Source organism: Podarcis melisellensis, assembly GCF_964234715.1.
Source record: "Podarcis melisellensis genome assembly, chromosome: 7".
Taxonomy (NCBI): Eukaryota; Metazoa; Chordata; class Lepidosauria; order Squamata; family Lacertidae; genus Podarcis; species Podarcis melisellensis.
The window spans coordinates 3,694,419-3,716,304 of record NC_138539.1 but is presented as its reverse complement, the minus strand read 5'-3'; the positions used below and the strand labels follow the sequence as shown (position 1 = coordinate 3,716,304).

The 21,886-nt window shown below is 46.7% G+C and overlaps 1 protein-coding gene and 1 long non-coding RNA gene across 2 annotated transcripts; both read right to left on the bottom strand.

Annotated features, from left to right (window-relative positions):
• Positions 1-435: 435 nt before the first annotated feature.
• On the bottom strand, positions 436-8,712 carry LOC309374214. Its single transcript, XR_014170403.1, has 4 exons — positions 7,378-8,712; positions 3,932-4,037; positions 2,276-2,377; positions 436-1,187 (listed from the first exon to the last, which is right to left on the bottom strand). It is a non-coding gene; the product is annotated as an uncharacterized lncRNA (long non-coding RNA).
• Positions 8,713-8,951: 239 nt separating this feature from the next.
• On the bottom strand, positions 8,952-20,477 carry LOC309374195 (lymphocyte antigen 6E-like). Its single transcript, XM_081919085.1, has 3 exons — positions 20,204-20,477; positions 12,905-13,024; positions 8,952-9,856 (listed from the first exon to the last, which is right to left on the bottom strand). The coding sequence occupies exons 1-3, from the start codon at positions 20,253-20,255 to the stop codon at positions 9,648-9,650; spliced, it is 381 nt and encodes a 126-aa protein (XP_081775211.1). The 5' UTR covers positions 20,256-20,477; the 3' UTR covers positions 8,952-9,647.
• Between the last annotated feature and the right edge of the window lie 1,409 nt (positions 20,478-21,886).

Below are 21,886 nucleotides of genomic sequence, written 5' to 3'. Positions count from 1 at the left end.
GCGTCTCCACCCCCATCATCCAGCTCAGACACTGAGATCCAGCTCTGAGGGCCTTCTGGCAGTTCCCTCATTGCGAGAAGTGAGGTTACAGGGAACCAGACAGAGGGCCTTCTTGGTAGTGGCACCCACCCTGTGGAACACCCTCCCTTCAGATGTGAAGGAAATAAGTAGCTATCTTATCTTTAAAAGACATCTGAAGGCAGCCCTAATTAGGGAGGTTTTTAATATTTAATGCTGTATTATTTTTAACACTCGATTGGAAGCCGCCCAGAGTGGCTGGGGAAACTCAGCCAGATGGGTGGGGTATAAATAAAATTATTATTATTATTATTATTATTATTATTATTATTATTATTATTATTATTATTATGTCCGTAGCCGCAAGACCACTCAGAATTCAGAACTGGGAAGAAGCAAAAAGAAGCCCCTCAGATATATGGGACAAAAAGCTTTTATTAGCAGTTTCTGAAAAACTCACACATCATTTAAAAGTACAAAAAGGCGACGCTGGCTCTAGAAGAGTTTGCTGCTGTTTAGTGTCCATTCACTTCCCGAAGGTCCAGTGATCCCCACAAAGCTCAGCTACTGAGCCATGTAACTTTTGCTTGGGGATGTTTGTCATTTAACTCTCCTTTCTTCTGAATAACGATTAAAATCTCCCTGGAAGGGGTTCAGTCTTTTCATTACTCTTTTTTCTTTTGGCATGAGCTATCAGACATGACGTGATGGCCACAAGCTGCCCCAAGCCTCCAAACTGTCCCAGAAGTCCAGCTTTTGGTACATCCGTCTGCCACTGGTGGTACTAGACTTTACTCCCTGAAATAGAGTGTCCAGAAGGCAACACAGCAATAATAAAAAAAAATAAGGTACAGGGCCTTTTTGGTGGTGGGATTACTCTGTGCGCCTTGGCTAAAACTGGCCGCCGAGATAGACGACTTGCTTTCTGGGCAGGGGCTTCGCTTTCGTTCCGTTCTGCCCACCCGGGGTTTCAGTTCCTGGTCAAATCAAAGCTCTGATGACAACCAGCACCACCAGCATAAGCATGCCAAACCTTACATTCACTGTGCCGTTGCACCTGTCCTCTTGACAGCAGGTGAAAGTAAACAGAGACGGCCAACTAATCTTGGCGATCAAGCAAGTGTTGGAGCAGCGTTGCTCCACAGCATAGCCGGTGGAAGAGGTTGTTTCTAAAAGGGAAAGGATGGGAAAGGGCCATGGTTAAAGGTAAAGGTAAAGGGACCCCTGACCATTAGGTCCAGTCGCGGACGACCCTGGGGTTGCGGTGCTCATCTCATTTTATTGGCCGAGGGAGCTGGCATACAGCTTCCGGGTCATGTGGCCAGCATGACTAAGCCGCTTCTGGTGAACCAGAGCAGTGCACAGAAACACCGTTTACCTTCCCACCAGAGTGGTACCTATTTACAGAGGTGTAGCGTGGGTTGTCAGCACCTGGGGCAAGGCAAGTAATTTCGCCCCCTAACCCGTGGATTTTAGCACTCGAGTCTCGAGCGCCGCCCCCCCAGATGTTGCGCCCAGTGCGGCCGGCCCCCATGCACCCCCCACGCTACGCCACTGCCTATTTATCTACTTGCACTTTGTCGTGCTTTCGAACTGCTAGGTTGGCAGGAGCAGGGACCAAGCAACGGGAGCTCACCCCGTCGCAGGGATTTGAACTCATCTCGCTTTATTGGCCAAGGGAGCCGGCATGCAGCTTCCAGGTCATGTGACCAGCATGACTAAGCCGCTTCTGGCAAACCAGAGCAGCACACGGAAACACCGTTTACCTTCCCGCCAGAGCAATACCTATTTATCTACTTGCATTGGCGTGCTTTCGAACTGCTAGGTTGGCAGGAGCAGGGACCGAGCAACGGGAGCTCACCCCGTCACGGGGATTCAAACCGCCAACCTTCTGATCGGCAAGTCCTAGGCTCTGTGGTTTAACCCACAGAAAGCTGCAGTTTTATTGTTTCATTGATTTTCGAGAAAAGGCAAGCAAAAGGCAACATAATAATGCATAACCTGGAGAAAGTGGAGAGAGACAGTTTTTCTCCCACTCTCCTAACCCTTGAATTCATGGGCACCCAGGGAAGATGAACGCTGGAAAACTAAGGACCAAATAAATAACATACTTTTTCATGCATCCATAGTTAAACTATGGAACTCGCTTCCCCATGAAGCAGTGATGGCTAGCAATTTAGATGGCTTTGAAAAAGAATTAGACAAATTCATGGAGGAGAGGGCCACTGATGGCTACATTCAGCCTCCCCATACTTACCAGTGTAACGCGTGCAGAAGCGATCTGTTTTAGAACAGTTCACAACAGTGTCACAACCAGAATATTTCGTTTCATTGCAGGTATAACATTCCAGGGAAGATGCTGCAAGGAAGAATCAACTTTTAAAAATAAAATAAAACACACACAGTAAAGATGGGGGAGCAATCTGTCTTCGCTAGGACTTTCAAATGGAACAGGCTAAGTACCAGAACAACTTACCGTATTTTTCGCTCCATAAGACGCACTTTTTTCTTCCTAAACAGTAAGGGGAAATGTCTGTGCGTCTTATGGAGCAAATGCCTCCTTTCTTTTAGCAAATGTTTTGTGCCACTGGGGAAGTGGTAATTCTGTGTTGATTTGTTTTGGATGTTGCATGTGATGCCAATAAAGGTTTTACGATACAATACGATGTCCATGGCTACAGCCTGCACCAAAAAAATCACGTATCCACTGTTTCCTGGGGCCGCAATGGTGCAAAAATGTGGTTACAAAGCACAGATCCACATGGACCTTGGGATCTTTGCATTGGGTCACCTCAAATTTACCATCAAATCACATGTCTGTGATTTGAACCACAAGAATCATACATCCACTGTTTCATTCAGAATATATTTTTTTTCTCGTTTTCCTCCTCTAAAAACTAGGTGTGTCTTATGATCAGGTGCGTCTTATGGAGCGAAAAATACGGTGACCAGGGATCCCCAGGTCTCTCCCCAGTAGGTCTCTTAAGGGGGCATCTGAGCAACCAACCATGGGTGGCTGGCTGCTGGGTCCTTGTGCTCCTTTCCAAGATGCCCACAAAAATCACAGAATTGTAGAGTTGGAAGGGAACCCCCAAGGCTCATCTAGTCCAACCTCCTGCAATGCAGGAATTGGGGCCAAAGAATTCTGGACCGAGACCACATAACACCAGTCTTGAAAGACCTACGTTGGCTCCCAGTACGTTTCCAAGCACAATTCAAAGTGTTGGTGCTGACCTTCAAAGCCCTAAATGGCCTCGGTCCAGTATACCTGAAGGAGCGTCTCCTTCCCCATCATTCTTCCCGGACACTGAGGTCCAGCTCCGAGGGCCTTCTGGCGGTTCCCTCACTGCGAGAAGCCAAGTTACAGTGAACCAGACAGAGGGCCTTCTCGGTAGTGGCACCCACCCTGTGGAACACCCTCCCACCAGATATCAAGGAGAAAAACTATCTGACTTTTAGAAGATTTCCGAATGCAGCCCAGGGAGGTTTTTAACATTTGAAATTATACTATGTTTTTATATGTTTGTAAGCGACCCAGAGTGGTTGGGGAAACCCAGCCAGATGGGCGGGGTATAAATATGTTGTTGTTGTTGACGACAGATGGCTTCTCCAACCTTAAAAATCTCTAAATAATGGACATCCACCACTTTCTGAGCTGGTCGATCCCTCTGTCGAATAGCTCTTAACCTCAGAAAGTTCTTCCCAATGCTTAGTTGAAATGTTCTTTCTTGTAATTTGAATCCATTGATTCAGGTCCTGCCCTCTGGAGCAGCAGAAAACAAGCTTGCTCCATCTTCCACCTGAAAAGCCCTTCAGATACTTGAAGTTTGCCATCTTTTCACCTGTCAGTCTTCTCCTCTCCAAGCTAAGGAGGTTGTTCCAGGAGCAAATGACCGTCATGTCAAAGACTCACCCGTTTTAGTCCACAAGATGGTGGTCAACAGTAGGACAGGAAGAACCTTCATCATTTTGCGTCTTCCTCCGCCGCTAGGATGAAGCAGCCCGCCTTGAGGAGTCCCCTTTGGTGCATAAAATCATCACGTCAACAATTAAGCCAGGAAATACAGTGGTACCTCTGGTTGCAAACGGGATCTGTTCCAGAGCCCCGTTCGTAACATGAGCAGAACGCAACCTGCGATTCGCTGCTTCTGCGCATGCGTGTGACGTCATTTTGAGCATCTGGACATGTGTGAGTGGCGAAACCTGGAAGTAACCCTTTCCGGTACTTCCAGGTTGCCTCGGGATGCAACCTGAAAAGATTTAACCTGAAGCAAACGTAGCAAGAGGTATGACTGTACAGTCGTACCTTGGAAGTCGAACGGAATCCGTTCCGGAAGTCCGCTCGACTTCCAAAACTGTTGGAAACCAAGGTGCGGTTTCTGATTGGCTACGGGAAGCTCCTACAGCCAGTCGGAAGCAGGGCCAAACGTTCAGGTTCCAAAGAACGTTCGCAAACCAGAACACTCGCTTCCAGGTTTGCGCCGTTCAGGAGCCAAGGTGTTCGGGATCCAAGCTATGACTGTACAGTGGTACCTCGGGTTACATACGCTTCAGGTTACAGACTCCGCTAACCCAGAAATAGTACCTTGGGTTAAGAGCTTTGCTTCAGGATGAGAACAGAAATCGTGCTCCAGTGGCACAGCGGCAGCAGGAGGCCCCATTAGCTAAAGTGGTCTTCAGGTTAAGAACAGTTCCAGGTTAAGAATGGACCCGCGGAACAAATTAAGTATTTAACCCGAGGTACGACTGTACACAGTTCTCTCCTTTGTGATTCATGCATCCAGGGCGGTTGGAATGTGAAAGGAGATGGTACCACTTAAAAACATTCTGCTGAGACCAGGATGCTGAGCCAGATGGGACCTGGGTCTAACTCCACCATCAGACCAAAGGCCTATCACATCTCGCAGTGTCAACCGGGGGCCCTTGGGAAGCCCAGCAATGCAAAAGTGCTCTCTCCCCACTTCTACTCCACCCCCCAGCAACAGAGATTCAGAAGCTGTGGGATGTGATCCATGAGAAGCAGTCAAGTACAACATTCCTTGAAAAGCTAGAGAAGACACGCGGGGGAATGTTTGGTCCAGCCATTTGAAACTTCCTGTTCCTCCTGGCTGGAGCATCCTTCCTTTTGCATGTTATAGATGGTGGTTGTGACCTAACCTGTCCAGGTAACAAAAGGACGAGTCACGCAGCACTCTCTCCCTCTTTTTGACTTCCTTCTTCGTTTGACCAGTTTTTAGCTAGGGCTGCTCTGCTAGATCTCAGCTAGCAGAAGCACTGGGATTACATATTCCCCCACATGGAGTAGATCCACATGTACTAAATCTGCCTTCCAGAATCCAAATGTGAACTGATGTAAGTAAACTTCTTTTATTGACTTAGATTGTGATGTATTTATTCTTTTAAGAGGGATTCAAGGGAACTTATCAGGAACGTACAATTCAATCGGAGACAGACTGAATTGTATAATTGTGAGAGGCTCACACGAGCCTGCAACCAGCTATCTGCTGTGAATGTAAAAGGGGCATGTAAACTCTACTAAGTAAAGGACCTTGCTAGCACAAGTTAGGAAGGATATTAATAAACAATATATCCTCTCCTGCCACCTTGAACATTCCCACAGAAGCGTTGCCTTCATCACTGCAGGTGAATGCTGCTGCTTCGTATTACCTGTCCTTATTACGCAGATTCAGTTTCTCTGCAATCCCCCTTTTCCTCTTTTAAAGGTAAAGGGACCCCTGACCATTAGGTACAGTCGTGACAGACTCTGGAGTTGTGGCACTCATCTCGCTTTACTGGCCAAAGGAGCCGGCGTACAGCTTCCAGGTCATGTGACCAGCATGACTAAGCCACTTCTGGCGAACCAGAGCAGCGCACGGAAACACCATTTACCTCCCCGCCGGAATGGTACCTATTTATCTACTTGCGCTGGTGTGCTTTCGAACTGTTAGGTTGGCAGGAGCAGGGTCCGAGCAACAGGAGCTCACCCCGTTGTGGGGATTCGAACCGCCGACCTTCTGATCGGCAAGTCCTAGGCTCTGTGGTTTAACCCACAGCGCCACCCACGTTCCCTCTTTTAGCACACTTTAAATTCCCTCATCATTCAAAAGTCCGACCACCTCCCTGGCTGTTTTCCTGCTTCTAATGCATCACAATAATTTTTATTATTGGAAATCACCAGTTGCTGCAGACACCAAAAGGGATGGATATTTCCATCAAGCCCCTACCTTCTTAGTTTCCCTGCCAACCCCTAGGCAGAATCGGCGCATAAGAAGTGGGAACAGACAATTGCATATTCTGAATTAACAGTGGATGCCCGAAAACTACCTTTTAGTCAAACAGCAACCCCACCTAGTGGTCCCTTTGGAGAGTTCTTCACAGGGACAAATTCTGCTACAGAATATTCCTTTAATATTCAGAAGTATTCCTTTACAAAAACTACACAGAATTTTATTCCTTTACAGAATCACTCTCTTGTGGAAAGAGAAAAGTTATTCTTGCTCTCTTGAAGACATCCAGTGAAGCTGCATGTTTAGAAGATTCAAGACAGGGAAAAGAAAAGGGCTTAAACTATGGAACTCCCTGCCACTGGAGCAGACCCACTAGGACAGCTTTCAAAGAGGATGGGACAAAATTGTGGAAGAGAAGGCTTTCAGTAGCCACCAGCTAAGATGGCCATGCTGTGCCTCCAGTTTTAACAGAAATGCTCCAGGAAGCTTGAGTTCTAAGCTGCTGGGACAATTGGATTGAAGGTAGGCTACAAGTTCCAATAAAAAAAAAAAGTTGGTATATAATATTATAATATTAAAAGTAGAAACATCACCTTGCCAACAAAGGTCCGTATAGTAAAAGCTATGGTTTTCCCAGTAGTGATGTATGGAAGTGAGAGCTGGACCATAAAGAAGGCTGAACACCGAAGAATGGATGCTTCTGAATTATGGTGCTGGAGGAGACTCTTGAGAGTCCCATGGACTGCAAGAAGATCAAACCTATCCATTCTGAAGGAAATCAGCCCTGAGTGCTCACTGGAAGGACAGATCCTGAAGCTGATGCTCCAAGACTTTGGCCACCTCATGAGAAGACTCCCTGGAAAAGACCCTGATGTTGGGAAAGATGGAGGGCACAAGAAGGGGACGAGAGGACGAGATGGTGGGATAGTGTTCGCGAAGCTACCAGCATGAGTTTGGCCAAACTGCGGGAGGCAGTGGAAGACAGGAGGGCCTGGCGTGCTCTGGTCCAAGAGTCGGACACGACTAAATGACTAAACAACAAATGTAATATTAAAATGGGTAGCCAGAGATCAACCTACAGACAGGTTGAAATCTGCCAGGAATGCCTCTGCTCCCACTCCGGCCCTCTTACCTGTCAGTCAGCCGTGTCTTTTCTGAAGACAGCCACCGCCAACACGCCCTGGAACAGGACTTGGCAGCTAACGTCCTGCTGGAACCGGGGCGACGGTAAGAAAAGCTCTGCCCCTTCCAACTATGTGTGCGTTATAGCATCCTGGACAATGAAAGTGCAAGGGGAACAATACCCTCCTGCCATCGCTGCAAGATGCTGAGGCCCAGGGGGAGAAGCACAAGGGTGTCACAATGGAGACGGAACTAGATGGTAGAATGTTTGGAACGAATGTTGTCAGGAGGCAGCCAACCTCAGTGAGGAAACGTCAGAGGAAAAGATCCCCGATAGATTCAGTTTTTATTTTGACAAATCATCATAAAGAATAAAAATGTGCACCCCACCACTGAGACCATTTCATTGGAACTACCCAACCTCCCAAGATTTCAACACCTCTTGCGATGGTTTGACGCCTTTCCGTTTTTAACAGTACAAAATTCGACATTCTCCATTATCTCCTCAAAATCACTTCTCCTGCATATTCCCAGTCTTACCTTAATGGCACATGTTAATTTATCATTAATAGCTATACCCCACACCTCTTTATACCATTCTTCTATTTTATGTTCTTCTTGCCCCTTCAAATTCCTGGCTTATAATACTTTGTGCAGCTGTCAATAAATTTGGGAGCAAGTCCTTCGTAACCTCCGAACCTTCCACACCCATCGTAAATTGGTACTAATACTACCTTTGGACTTTTGGTCAGCCTTAACCCAGTGATTTCTGTTATCTCCTGAAACACCGATAGATTATATTTATTTACTTTTGTAGACAGGAGTGCCTGGCATGCTCTGGTCCACGGGGTCACGAAGAGTCGGACACGACTAAGCGACTAAACAACAACGGTTCTCTAAGCCGCTTCCTCATAAAGAAAACATCAAAAGAGTTCTCGGGAACTGTACATGAAAAAGTCTAATAAAAAGCCATTATTAAAATGGCCGCTACTGGCCAATGGGCCTTAGGTTGCCGACCCTGTTCTACTCCCAACTCAAAATGGTTGCAAGTGAGCACAAAACTAGCCCTGCTTCCTTTGTTGCACTACAGCTAAAACGCAAGTTTTTAGTCCTCTTTTTTAAAGAACTGAATCAATCTTCTCTACAGTGGACAATCTTGATTATAAGGCTGACTTCAGCGTGTAGCTTTCCCTCTCTCTCTCTCTCTCCCTCTCTCTCACACACACACACAAGGCAATAGCTGGCAACCATGTTGTGACATTTGGTTGGTCCTAAGATATTGCCAGACCGCAATTTCAAAGTTCTTCCTAATGATCTAGTTGAGATTCCTTCATGGCAGGGAGTTTGAACAACTCTACAATTCTGGTTTTATGAAATGTGGGAGATCATGGCTTTTGACACTTGAGGTGCATTGTTTTTAGGACCCAATTTATTTTTGTGATTGTTTTCAAAACTGTACGTTAATGTTGTAATCCACCCTGGAACCTAAGGGTGAGTAATTAATAACGTAAGTTATTTCAGGAAAACACACGACATGCAACTGGAGGCATGTTGTGACAGGAAAACAGAAGGGGGGAAATGAAGTAAGGTAAAAACCAAAACGTATTTATTAAAGTTCAGAAAACACAAGAGAACCGTGTGTTGAAAACCCACATAGCTTGCAAAATTGTCTAGACAGTGTTCACTTTTTAATGTAAAGTTTAACAGGCAAAACAAAACAAAAACAAATAACCAAATCCAAACACTTCGTGCATGCCACATTGCTCTTTATGTGAAATGTGACAAGCAAAAAACTGGATCTAAATTCAGAATATACAAAAAGAAAAAAAAGATTTCATCCGAGGCGTTTCCCCCACCCCCAGTCGATTTTGCCTCCCGGTGAGCCATCAAGCGGAAAACACAGTTTAAGGCCCCTGTTTAAAGCCCCCCATAGGGATTAGGAATGTTTTGTTCAGCAGAGTTTTTGGCTTCTATATCGTGCAAAATTATTTCCCCAACAAGCTGCCAGCTCCTCACCAGGGTGTGCAAAAATCCCAGCAGCCTCAGGGGGGCAGTGTTGCCATACAAAACATCTCATTCCCCCCCCCCACTCCCTTCCCTGCCCCCCCAAAAGTGAAAAGGTCTCTCTCCTCTTAAGACTAATACAAAGTGCAGAGACACAGATTCATTTGGGTTAAAAAGCAATGGAATTATATGCCATTGAAAAACACATTATTTTCAGGCTTCTCGGCGGAGAAGGCTGAGCAGACTCCTTCTGCGTGCAAAGATTTCTCAAAAAAATCACAGCCTGGGTCCAAAGAGGTAGAGGAAGCTGGCGGCGATCCCAGCAGCCAAGATCAGGTGGTTTGTTTTGACGCTGCTGGCTCCGTTGATGTTGCATAAGAAAGACGAACAGCAGTTGACGGACGTGGCTACGAAGCCAAGGTTGACCCCCATTTGTGGGCAAACCGGAACACAGCCTTTGGTGATGGACTGCGACGAATAACCAGCTGGAAGGAAGGAATCGAGTCAACAGAGAGGATGCCCATCAGTAATAATAATAATAAATTTTTATTTATCCCGCCCTCCCCAGCTGAAGCCGGGCTCAGAGCGGCTAACAGAAAAAGTAACAGAGTTTACATAAAATCACAATCAATTAATTGAAATGCATTCTAAAATCAATTAATTCTAAAATCAATTCAGAGTCAAATTAATGGCAACCATTGGGCTAGAGTTCTGTGTGGATTACCAAAGGAGGGGGTCAGACTGTGCCTTGACCAAAGGCCTGGTGGAACAGCTCTGTCTTGCAGGCCCTGCGGAAAGACGTCAAGTCCCACAGGGCCCTAGTCTCTTGTGACAGAGCGTTCCACCAGATCGGGGCCACAGCTGAAAAAGCCCTGGCTCTGGTTGAAGCCAGCCTAACCTCCCTGTGGCCCAGGACCTCTCCAAGATGTTTTTATTTGACGACTGTAAGGTCCTCCGTGGGACATACCAAGAGAGACAGCAAACTGGGTGAGGTAGCTAATAGCAGGGAGGACATAATTGGGATTCAAGATTGGATTGCTGCGTCGTAAACCAATAAAACAAATTTCAGTAAGGACAAATGTCAGGTTCTGCACTTAGGCAGGAAGAACCAGCTGCACTAATATAAGATAGAGGGCACTTGGCTTACTAGCAGTGCATGTGAAAAGGATCTAGGGTAGAACTTTCTTTATGCATGCTACAACAGCAGCAAGAATACTTATTGCGAAGTACTGGAAGACACAGGATCTACCCACTCTGGAAGAATGGCAGATGAAGGTGATGGACTATATGGGATTGGCAGAAATGACCGGCAGAATCCGAGACCAGGGAGAAGAGTCAGCGGAAGAAGAATGGAAGAAATTTAAAGACTACTTACAGAAATATTGTAAAATTAATGAATGTTAGAATGATGTTAGATAGAAATTAAGTGGTTTCCAGCTGTAATGTTTTAAGGGAATATGAGAAACAGGCTTAGAAACAGATTAAAACTTAATGGGAAGGATTTGCTGAACTAACAATTTGAATCGGAATACAAAAAAGGGAGGTATGAGGAGGTCCGGGAAACATGTTAAAGGAAAATGAGAAATGGAAAATCTGCATGATTTATTTTTTTATTATTTTTACTTTTGTATTTTTGTTACTATTTTTTTATTTTTTCCTTTCTTTTTACCTTTATTGTATTATTATTAAAAACCTTAATAAATATCCTATTAAAAAAAGAAGGATCTAGGGGTCTTGGTGGACCACAAGCCTAAGGTGAGTCAGCAGTGTGATGCAGCAGCAGTAGAAAAAGTTAGCGCTATCCTAGACTGCATCAATAGAAGCCTAGTGTCTAGATCAAGGGACGTCACAGTGCTACTCTATTCTGTCTTAGAAAGACCACACCTGGAGTCCTGGGTCCAGTTCTGTGTGCCACAATTTGAGGAGGATATTGGCAATCTGGAATGTGTGCAGAGGAGGGTGACCAAGATTATGAAGGGTCTGGAATCTAAGCCTTATTTAAAATTCGGCTTTGTAATTCGGAATTTATGTGATGTGATTTAATTTGATTTGATTGGCCGGTTAATAAAAAATATTTTTTTTAAAAAGGAATCTAAGCCTTATGAGGAATGGTTGAAGGGGTTGGCTATGTTTAGCCTGGAAAAGAGGAGACTGGGAGGAGATAGGATAAAGGTAAAGGGACCCCTGACCATTAGGTCCAGTCGTGGCCGACTCTGGGGTTGTGGCGCTCATCTCGCTTTATTGTACTTTATTGGTACAGCTTCCAGGTCATGAGGTCCAGCTCCGACGGCCTTCTAGCGGTTCCCTCACTGTGAGAAGCACAGCTACAGGAACCAGGCAGAGGGCCTTCTCGGTGGTGGCGCCTGCCCTGTGGAACACCCTCCCAGCAGATGTCAAGGCAATAAACAACTATATTACTTTTAAAAGACAACTAAAGGCAGCCCTGTTTAGCGAAGTTTTTAAGAAGCAGCAGCTTCATTGGGAAAAGGTGGCACCTAGACATTCCATTGTGGCAACCGTAACCCAGGTATAAGGTGCCATTTGGCAATTAGATTGTATATCTGAGTTTCTGGCACAGGCTCAACCCCGCTGAAACTGTCACCCCACAACATGTGGGGTGCTTGACAGGTAAAAGGTAAAGGACCCCTGGACTGTTAAGTCCAGTCAAAGGAGACTATGGGGTTGCGGCGCTCATCTCGCTTTCAGGCCGAGGGAGCCGGTGTTTGTTCACAGACAGCTTTCCGGGTCATGTGGCCAGCAGGACTAAACTGCTTCTGGCACAACGGAACACTGTGGCTTAAACCAGAGCGCACAGAAGCGCCATTTACCTTCCCTCTACAGCAATACCTATTTACCGTATTTTTCGTCCCAGAGGACACACCTAGGTTTTTTGGGGGGGAATAAAGGGAATTTCCTCCCCCCTTTATTTCCCCCCCCAAACCAGGTCGGGGAACAGCGGTATGGCGTCTCCCGCGGGCTCCCCAGGCTTGCTGATAGCTTCCTGAAGCCTGGAGAGTGAGAGGGGTCGGTGCACACTGACCCCTCGCTCTCCAAGCTTCACCAAAAGCCTGCATTCGCCCCATAGGACGCACACAGATTTCCCCTTCATTTTTGGAGGGGGAAAGTGCGTCCTATAGGGCAAAAAATACGGTATCTACTTGCACGGGTGTGCTTTCGAATTGCTAGGTTGGCAGGAGCTGGGACCGAGTAAGGGGATCTCACTTCATCGTGGGGACTCGAACCGCCAACCTTCCGATCAGCAAGCCCAAGAGGCTCCGTGGTTTAGACCCGCGTCCCTTGAACTTGACAGGTCGGCCCATGAGAAGTGGGGACTCCAGCCTGCCAGCCAAAATAAACCAAGACTCCTATCCCAGACTAGATGGGCTTTAAGTCTCCATCGGGAAAGTCTTGCCTAGCCATCAAGTGATGAAGGCTGATTGTAGCAAAAGACAGAAAACCCCACAGCCTATTAACCCAAGAATCTCCTTGCCTGGTAAAGCAACCCTAGTGCCCCTATTTTAAAATACACCTACCCAGTCCTGCACCAACGTAGACAGTGGCACAAGAGGTTTCTGAATCCGAGCAAATCTGCCACCTCCAGCAGCCCCAGTTTGATTCTGCTCCTTCGCAGTACCAGCACACCAGCGACGAAGCTGAAAAACAGTTAAAACCATTCCCAAAATTAGATGCAACAGTTTCCCACTTCCAACTCAGCCATATCCTCTTGTTACCAGGGCTTACGTCTGAGTAAGCAAACCCACGATGAAACTGTAGGCCAGGCATAGCTAAATTCTGGCCCACCAGATGTTTGGGACTACAAATCCCATCATCCTTGACCACTGGTCCTGTTAGCTAGGGATGATGGGAGTTGTAGTCCCAAAACATCTGGAGGGCCGGAGTTTGCCTATGTCTGCTGTAGGCGCTTTCACTCATCCCACAACCCACTCAAGTGTTTTGACGTTTATACACCTTTTTAACTTCCCCTTCCAGCCAGAGTGGATTTGATTTAAATCAAATTGATTTAAATCACTAGTCTGTAAGACTTGATTTAAATCTTCTTTTTTTTGCAGAAAGACTCATTCTTGCTAGTATCATTTTAATATTTACAACCAGATGAAGGTTTCGTTTTTAGAAGAATAAATTTTCAGAGTAGTGTTTACAGTTCTATCAAAAATTACTGATTTGGTTATACTATTATAAATACATAGACAAATAATTAGGTAATTGTTGTGAGGTTTAATAAGTTAACTTTGCATTTGGACAACTTTTATGCTGTGCTTTATTGGGAGGAGAAAAATAATCATTTCCTTAATAACAATTTATTTAACTAAAACAATAACATTATAGTATTCATGTTTGTTAACTGAGGTGGTTAAACAAATAAAAAAACAACAGACTGAGTTTTAACATACATGAAAAACTAAATCCATATTTCTTATGAATAGCCTTTCGACTATAATGGAACTTAAATAGAAAACTATCTTTAGGAAGATTTTTCCTCCAAAAGCATTTTATTTTAAAAATCCAATTTAAATTAGGAAAAATCGAATTTTTTTTTTAAAAAAAAATAATTTATTTTTATCCACCCTGATTGCCAAAATATATCACCAGAAATGCACCACTGACCCACAAGCAGCGTTCAAAATTAGCCAGGTGCATTTTGCAACTGGTATGGGTCCAATTGTGGCTGGTCCCTCCAGTTTTCTAGAAGAGCTTATTCACTGCATTCATCTCCAAGGAGTACATAGTTCACCCCTTTCCCACTTAATCCCGACAAGGACCCTGCAAGATAAGTGAAGAGGCTGTGACTCACTCCAAGGTCCTGCAGTGAGTTTCATAGCGGAGTGGGGATTTGAACCCTGATCTCCCAGCTCCTAGTCCGACACTCTAACCACTACACCACAAGGGCTTCCTAGAGTATGTCCGCCAAGGGGCAGCTCTATAAATTAAGTAGGTAGATAAAAGGGGGGGGGGGCAGAATGCCACTGAAATATTTTCCTTGAACCTTGAGTTTTATTCTAGATTGTTTTAATGTGATGCAAACCACTTTTGAGTTAGTTTTTCCCCCGTTAAAATCTAAAGCGGCATAGAAATGAAATGAACAATAACAACCCTTTCCTTTGGGGTGAAAAATGGTGTCCTAGACCAGGGGTAGACCAGTGTAAAGTAAGCAGCACATAAGCGGCAAACAAAACGCTACCAAACCATTCTACGTTCTAAATCTTTTATTATTAATAATTCAAAAATTGAGAGAGCTATGTACAAGATCTACTACCGTAGCCACGAACAGAAAACTCATTTAAATTGTGTCCAATAGGAAGATTCAGTCTTTAAAGTTCCTTTAGCCAGGCTCTTATGTTGTTGTCGTTGTTTAGTCGTGTCTGACGCTTCGTGACCCCCTGGACCAGAGCACACCAGGCACTCCTGTCTTCCACTGCCTCCCGCAGCCTCGGTCAAACTCATGCTGGTCGCTTCAAGAACACTCTCCCACCATCTTGTCCTCTGCCGTCCCCTTCTCCTGGTGCCCTCCATCTTTCCCAACATCAGGGTCTTTTCCAGGGAGTCTTCTCTTCTCATGAGGTGGCCAAAGTCTTGGAGCCTCAGCTTCAGCATCTGTCCTTCCAGTGAGCACTCAGGGCTGATTTCCTTCAGAATGGTGAGGTTTCATCTTCTTGCAGTCCATGGGACTCTCAAGAGTCTCCTCCAGCACCAGAATTCAAAAGCATCCATTCTTCCGTGATCAGCCTTCTTTATGGTCCAGCTCTCACTTCCATACACTACTACTGGGAAAACCATGGCTTTAACTATACGGACCTTTGTTGGCAAGGTGATGTCTCTGCTTTTTAAGATGCTGTCTAGGTTTGTCATTGCTTTTCTCCCAAGAAGCAGGTGTCTTTTAATTTCATGACTGCTGTCACCATCTGCAGTGATCATGGAGCCCAAGAAAGTAAAATCTCTCACTGCCTCCATTTCTTCCCCTTCAACAAAAGTAAGTTTGATCAAACGAAGTGTCGGTGATGTTATGCACAAGAGTTAGAGAGGGTGCCGGCGTTTGTCACCTGTTTCTCCCCCATCCCAGCTGGAAATGTCAAGAATTGCACCCGAGGCCTTCTGCATTCAAGGTAGATGCCAAGCCTCTAAACCAGGGGTAGGCAAACTAAGGTCCGTGGGCCGGATCTGGTCCAATTGCCTTCTCAATCCGGCCCGCAGACAGTCCGGGAATCAGCGTGTTTTCACATGAGTAGAATGTGTCCTTTTATTTAAAATCCATCTCTGGGTTATTTGTGGGGCATAGGAATTCGTTCATCCCCCCCCCAAAAAAAATATATAGTCCGACCCCCCCACATGGTCTGAGGGACAGTGGACCGGCCCATGGCTGGAAAAGGTTGCTGACCCCTGCCCTTCTACTGTAGTGGCAAAAATCTGCAGGGGGGAAACTAGAATCATAGAATTGAAAGAGACCACAAGGGCCATCGAGTCCAACCCCCTGCCAAGCAGGAAACACCACCAGAGCACTCCTGACATATGGTTGTCAAGCCTCTGCTTAAAGACCTCCAAAGAAGGAGACTCCACCACACTCCTTGGCAGCAAATTCCACTGTCGAACAGCTCTTACTGTCAGGAAGTTCTTCCTAATGTTTAGGTGGAATCTTCTTTCTTTTAGTTTGGATCCATTGCTCCGTGTCCGCTTCTCTGGAGCAGCAGAAAACAACCTCTCTCCCTCCTCTATGTGACATCCTTTTATATATTTGAACATGGCTATCATATCACCCCTTCACCTCCTCTTCTCCAGGCTAAACATGCCCAGCTCCCTTAGCCGTTCCTCATAAGGCATCGTTTCCAGGCCTTTGACCATTTTGGTTGCCCTCCTCTGGACACGTTCCAGTTGAGGTAAGGTAAACTAAGGTAAGGCGAGGTGAAAACCCCCCAAATCACTCCATTAGTAACTCAATGGTATGGAAAGTTGAGACTTGGAGGGGGGGCAGAATGGAGTGGCTGGACCAGGTAGACAGAGACCTATAGGTATCAGGCTTTGGCAACCTGGTGCCCCCCAGATACTGTAGACTGCTAGCATGGGCAGGGATGCTGGGAGGAATTTCAGCAACATCTGGCAGGCAGCTGCTTCTGTGTTTTCTACCCCTGCCTAGTAAACTATTATACTTCCCCCTTATTTCCTCCCAGTGCTGCTAAACTGTCTCGGGGGAAGAAGGTGCCAGCGGCATGTGACTGGTGTCCAAAACTACGCCCCATGCGCCGTCAAGCCCTGACGTTCTTTACACAGGTCAATTCTGTGTCCAGGGCAGCTGTCTCCCAGCTCCATCTGGTACCCAGGATGAGACCCTACCTGCCCGCAGACTGTCTCTCCAGAGTGGTGCACGCTATAGTTATTTCCTGCTTGGACTACTGCCATGTGCTCTGCGTGGGCCTACCTTTGAAAGTGACCCAAAACTACAACTAATCCAGAATGCAGCAGCTAGACTGGTGACTGGGAGCGGCCGCCAAGACCACAAAACATGGTCTTGAAAGATTTACATTGTTTCTAAGCACAATTCAAAGTGTTGGTGCTGATCTTTCAAGCCCTAAATGTCCTCGGTCCTGTATACCTGAAGGAGCGTCTCCAGCCCCATCGTTCTGCCCGGACATTGAGGTCCAGCGCTGAGGGCCTTCTGGTGGTTCCCTCCCTGCGAGAAATGAGGTTGTAGGGAACCAGGGAGAGGGCCTTCTCGGTGGTGGCACCCACCCTGTGGAACACCCTCCCACCAGATGTCACCTATCTGACTTTTAGAAGACATCAGGGAAGTTCAGGGAAGTTTTTAATGTGTGACATTTTAGTGTATTTTTGGTCTTTGTTGGAAGCCGCCCAGAGTGGCTGGGGAAACCCAGCCAGATGGGTGGGGTACAAATAATAAATTATTAATTATTATTATTATTATTATTACACCACACCAATGCTTTCCTCTTGTTTCACTTTCACACACACATTCTATTTTACAATTTAAAATACTCTTTTTACATCCTCAATACATCAATGACTTCCCTTCTTCTCTTTCCATGGTTCTTTTTAGCAAGCCTACTCCAGAGTTAAAAAACCATCTGTGCATCACTTTCCTGATCACAGATTAAAACTAAGAGACCTGAAGCTCTGGGCACCCTTGGAAGGAACGGTGGGACATAATCTCAAACTACTGTATTCTTCGCTCTATAGGGCACACTTTTTCCCCTCCAAAAATGAAGGGGAAATGTGTGTGCGGCCTATGGAGCAAATGCAGGCTTTTGCTGAAGCCTGGAGAGCGAGAGGGGTCGGTGCGCATGACCCCTCTCGCTCTCCAGGCTTCGGGCACCTATCCGCAAGCCTTGGGAGCCCGGCGGGAGCTCCCGCCGGGCTCCCAAGGCTTGCGGACAGCAGCCTGCAGCCCGAAACCCGGGGAGCGCAGCGCCACGCACCCCAGACTTCGGGCATCTATCCGCAAGTCTTGGGAGGCTTGCAGGTAGCTGCCGTAAGCCCGGGGTGCGCAGTGGACTACAGAGCCGCGCTCCCCGGGCTTCGGATAGCAGCAAGCTCCAGGAGCGATGGCGAGGTTGAGTGTAACCTCGCCTTTGCTCCCGGACCTGTTCTGGGGGGGCTTCCCCCACCCCGAGGCTAAAAACGAAGCCAAGATAGCTAGCGGGCTCCATCCCGCTCAAAGTCATGGCTTCTTTGCTCTTGGGCCTCGGGGGGGGGGGGAATAATTTTTTTTTCTTTATTCCCCCCCCCCAAGAAAAATAAAACAACTAGGTGCACCCTATGACCCGGTGCACCCTATAGGGCGAAAAATACGGTAATTTCATAGGGAACCTGGCGTTCCTCAATGAGCAGGTAAGTGATGGTGGGTAATCTCCCCCAAGAAACAGCTGGATCCCCATCTTCATCCCCTTTGCCTGGTTAAGGAATGCAGTTTCCAAAAGGCCTCTTCTCCCTTCCGTGTAAAGCGAGAGAGGCGGGCTTGCCAGGACCTGACCTCCATTATAACAAGTAAAATAAATACAGAATACTTCCATTGTTTGCCAGAGGAACCCGATTCCTCTTGAGATACAACTCTGCAGCTGCTCATTCAATTACGGAACGTAAGAATGTAAGCAGAGCCTGCTGGATCCGGCCACTGCCCCCTCCTGGACTCCAGGATCCTGTTCTCACAATGGCCATGCAGATGCCTGTGGAAAAACCTGTAAGCAGGTAAGCCATAGTGGCTACTGCTAGCCATCTGTATCCTCTCCACCAGGAAGGACCATAATGACTGAAGGACTACAGGTAATTGGGTTATTGAAACGCAAAAGCTTTTTAACAGTAGGAAAAGGCAAGTCAGGACTTGTGGGAAGTACAGGCTTGGTTTTCATGCTCTCTGGGTTTTTTTACAATGCTGTTTTGAATAGGGCATAAATCACTTGGGGGATGGGGAAGGGATATTCACGGAGAGGGAAAGGGATGGTGCCAGCAGCCCAAAAAGGATCTGCAGAATTTTACCCGTCTCAAAGGACTAGCTGGGACAGGCACTGAGCCACAGAATCCTGGAACCGGCATTCCAGGAAGAAGAAAAAACCATAAATGTTTCCGCTCTAAAATATTGCTCCAATGCATCTTTGGCACATCTTTGACGGACTACAATTCCCAGCATCCCTGACCACTGGTCCTGTTAGCTGGGGATCATGGGAGTTTAGTGCCAAAACAGCTGGAGGGCATCCCTTCCCATTCCGTACCATCCCAGCTTTTACATCATCCCGGAAAAATTCCACAACACCACAATGGGAGCGACCACAAAACCTGGAGTTCTCTTCCAGCGCTTGCAAGAGGCCTTGGCAAAGATCCAGACCCTCAGACAAAGGGGGTGGGAAAGACCTCGTGGACTGCTTCCCCTTCCCCCATGAATTTTTTGGGCACTCTGTAGGGGTTGCCACCTTCTGTTCCTGGCCCTGCTCCCATGCATGCAAGAGTTTACAGAAAAATAAAGCAATAAAATCAAGAAAAACTCACATCCATACTTTAAAATTTTGTATGTTTCAAAAGAATACATCAGATTAAAATTAACTCAGCCCCTTCTCCATACAAAAATGACATTCCAGGAGTGCCGCCATGGGGGGGGGTGAGATCTTGGTACCATTCCCAGCAGCCGCCCCTCCCCCGACTCTTGCAAAGCCCTTGTACCGAGAAGGTCTCTGAGCATGTGCTGAGTGCCTCCCTGCTCATCACCACAGGTAGACGTGTCTGACGTCAGAGGGGGCTTTTCCTGCCTAATCTTTTGCTTCCGGCCCAACCCGCATCCCACCCTTCCTCCCCAACTCGGGTCTCCAGGATCCTAACCCACCACTCTAACCACTACGCCACACTGTCTGAAGCGCACACTGACTCGAAAGCAGACCCAGGTGCGCCCGATGGGCCTCCTTTCTCATTTACCGCGTGCAGAGAACCGCAGGACAATCCCAGGCAAATGGGGTCAGGGCGGCACCTTTAGGATTGAGCGCAACCCTAAGCCACGCCTACCCAGAAGAAATTCCTGTGCAATCCAGCGGCGCTTCCTCCCAGAGGTTTAGGATCGCGGCGTACGTTGCGCTCTTCTAACGAGCCCCTGCAACGCCCATTTTCGCAAACCAGACTCAGGGCGGCCGCAAAAGCAAGCTATTCTCCCCCCGCTTTGCAGAGATAAAGGCTGACGCCTGCTAGCAGCTAACGGGCATCCTTAAAAATAACCTAAATTGATATTGGGCGAGGAGAAGAGGGGGGGGAGAAAAACTTAATTTTGTATGGGGGGGTCAGAAACCCTAAAAGCGTCCTGTCTAGTGAAAATGGAAGGGCCTTACCTCTTTGCACGCAGAGACATGCGGCCAGCAGGATTGCAAAAGACGCCTTCATTTTGGATGCAGTCTTGTCCGCGCTTCCTTTTTTCCCCCTTATCTTTTTTTTTTTTGCAAAAAAAGGATCTCACCTCCGGGGTGGAGGAGCGGCGAAAACTCTTGCACTGGGTTGCAAAAAATAAAAAATGAAAACAGCGGACCAAGCGACAGTTCCGTCTTGCAGCAGCTGCCCAGCGCGCAGCAATTTAGGCGCAAGCTGCTTATAAACCGCCGGAGGGGCCGGATGAGATCAACCCACGTGCAGCTTCTCCTCAAATCCAAGGCGGCGGCTGCAAAGCTTTTTTCTAATTTTGTTGTTCCACCCCAAACCCACCTCCTGGGCTTCGCATCTCTCTTTCGTTTCTTGCAGCCGAGGTGCCCTTTTCACCAGAAACGAAAGCTTTCCAAAATGCGCCCTGGGAGCAGTTTCGTTTTACGCATGAGATATAATAATAATAATAATTTTTTATTCCCCAGCCACTTTGGTCTGCTTCCAACAGAACACTAAAATACAATAACCTAAACAAGCTATAGCTTAGGGCCCCACTCTCTTGGGGGCAAAAAAAAAAGTAAAGGAAGGAAAACTGGATGTACATTTCCAAAATATAAGATTATGTAGCCTTATGAGGCTTTGCCCTCAGGTGGGAAAAATAGAAGGAGCAAGTGTGATAACTCACAAAAAGCATGCACAAGTTCACAGCCATTTGCACAGAGTATATATTCCCCTTCTAGTTCCCTTTCTCCTCCCTCAGGAGTCCTGCCCATGAGTTCCTCTGAGCATGAACAGAAAGCTCCTGTCTTGGGACTCTTCCCAGGAAAGGGGAATGAGTACAGTTCAGCATGTCCCAGAAGTTGCAACTAGAATGAGATAAAAGTCAGTTCTCGGGCCTGCTTGGAACAGAGTCTATTCATTAGCTTTTTGAAGCCTTTTTGTGCTGATAAAAAGTAACGGTTTGCCCTTGCCACAGCATCTTGTGAGAAAAGCAGAGCAGAGCTGTTTTGGATTTTTAGAAGACAAAAGGAATTTTGGACAGTTTTGAGGCCTGGTTGGGGGGGGGGACTTCGGGCCTAGGTGGGGTCACCTGTCCTCACCTCCTACAATTAAAAAACAGATAAAATAAAACCTACATACAGCAACGGTGTTTTGTGTTGTGTTGGCTCCTATTATGTAAGTCATGGGTTGGCAAACTAAGGCCCCGGGGGCTGGATCCGGCCCAATCGCCTTTTAAATCCAGCGGACTGTCCGGGAATCAGCATGTTTTTACATGAGTAGAATGTGTCATTTTATTTAAAATGCACCTCTGAGTTATTTGTGGGGCCTGCCTGGTGTTTTTACATGAGTAGAATGTGTCCTTTTATTTAAAATGCATCTCTGGGTTATTTGTGGGGCATAGGAATTCGTTCATATATTTTTTTCAAAATATAGTCCAACCCTCACACAAGGTCTGAGGGTCAGTGGACCGGCCCCCTGCTGGAAAAGTTTGCTGACCCCTGATGTAAGTCACGGGCCCCGCCTGCTAGCCTGCTCCCTAAAATATCACATATAAAGGGCCCCATTACCTCCAGTAGCTTAGGGCCTCATCAAACCTAAATCCGGTCCCGCCTGGGAGATGCTATAGGGAAGCAAGCAACGCCCTATCTGGGGGCACA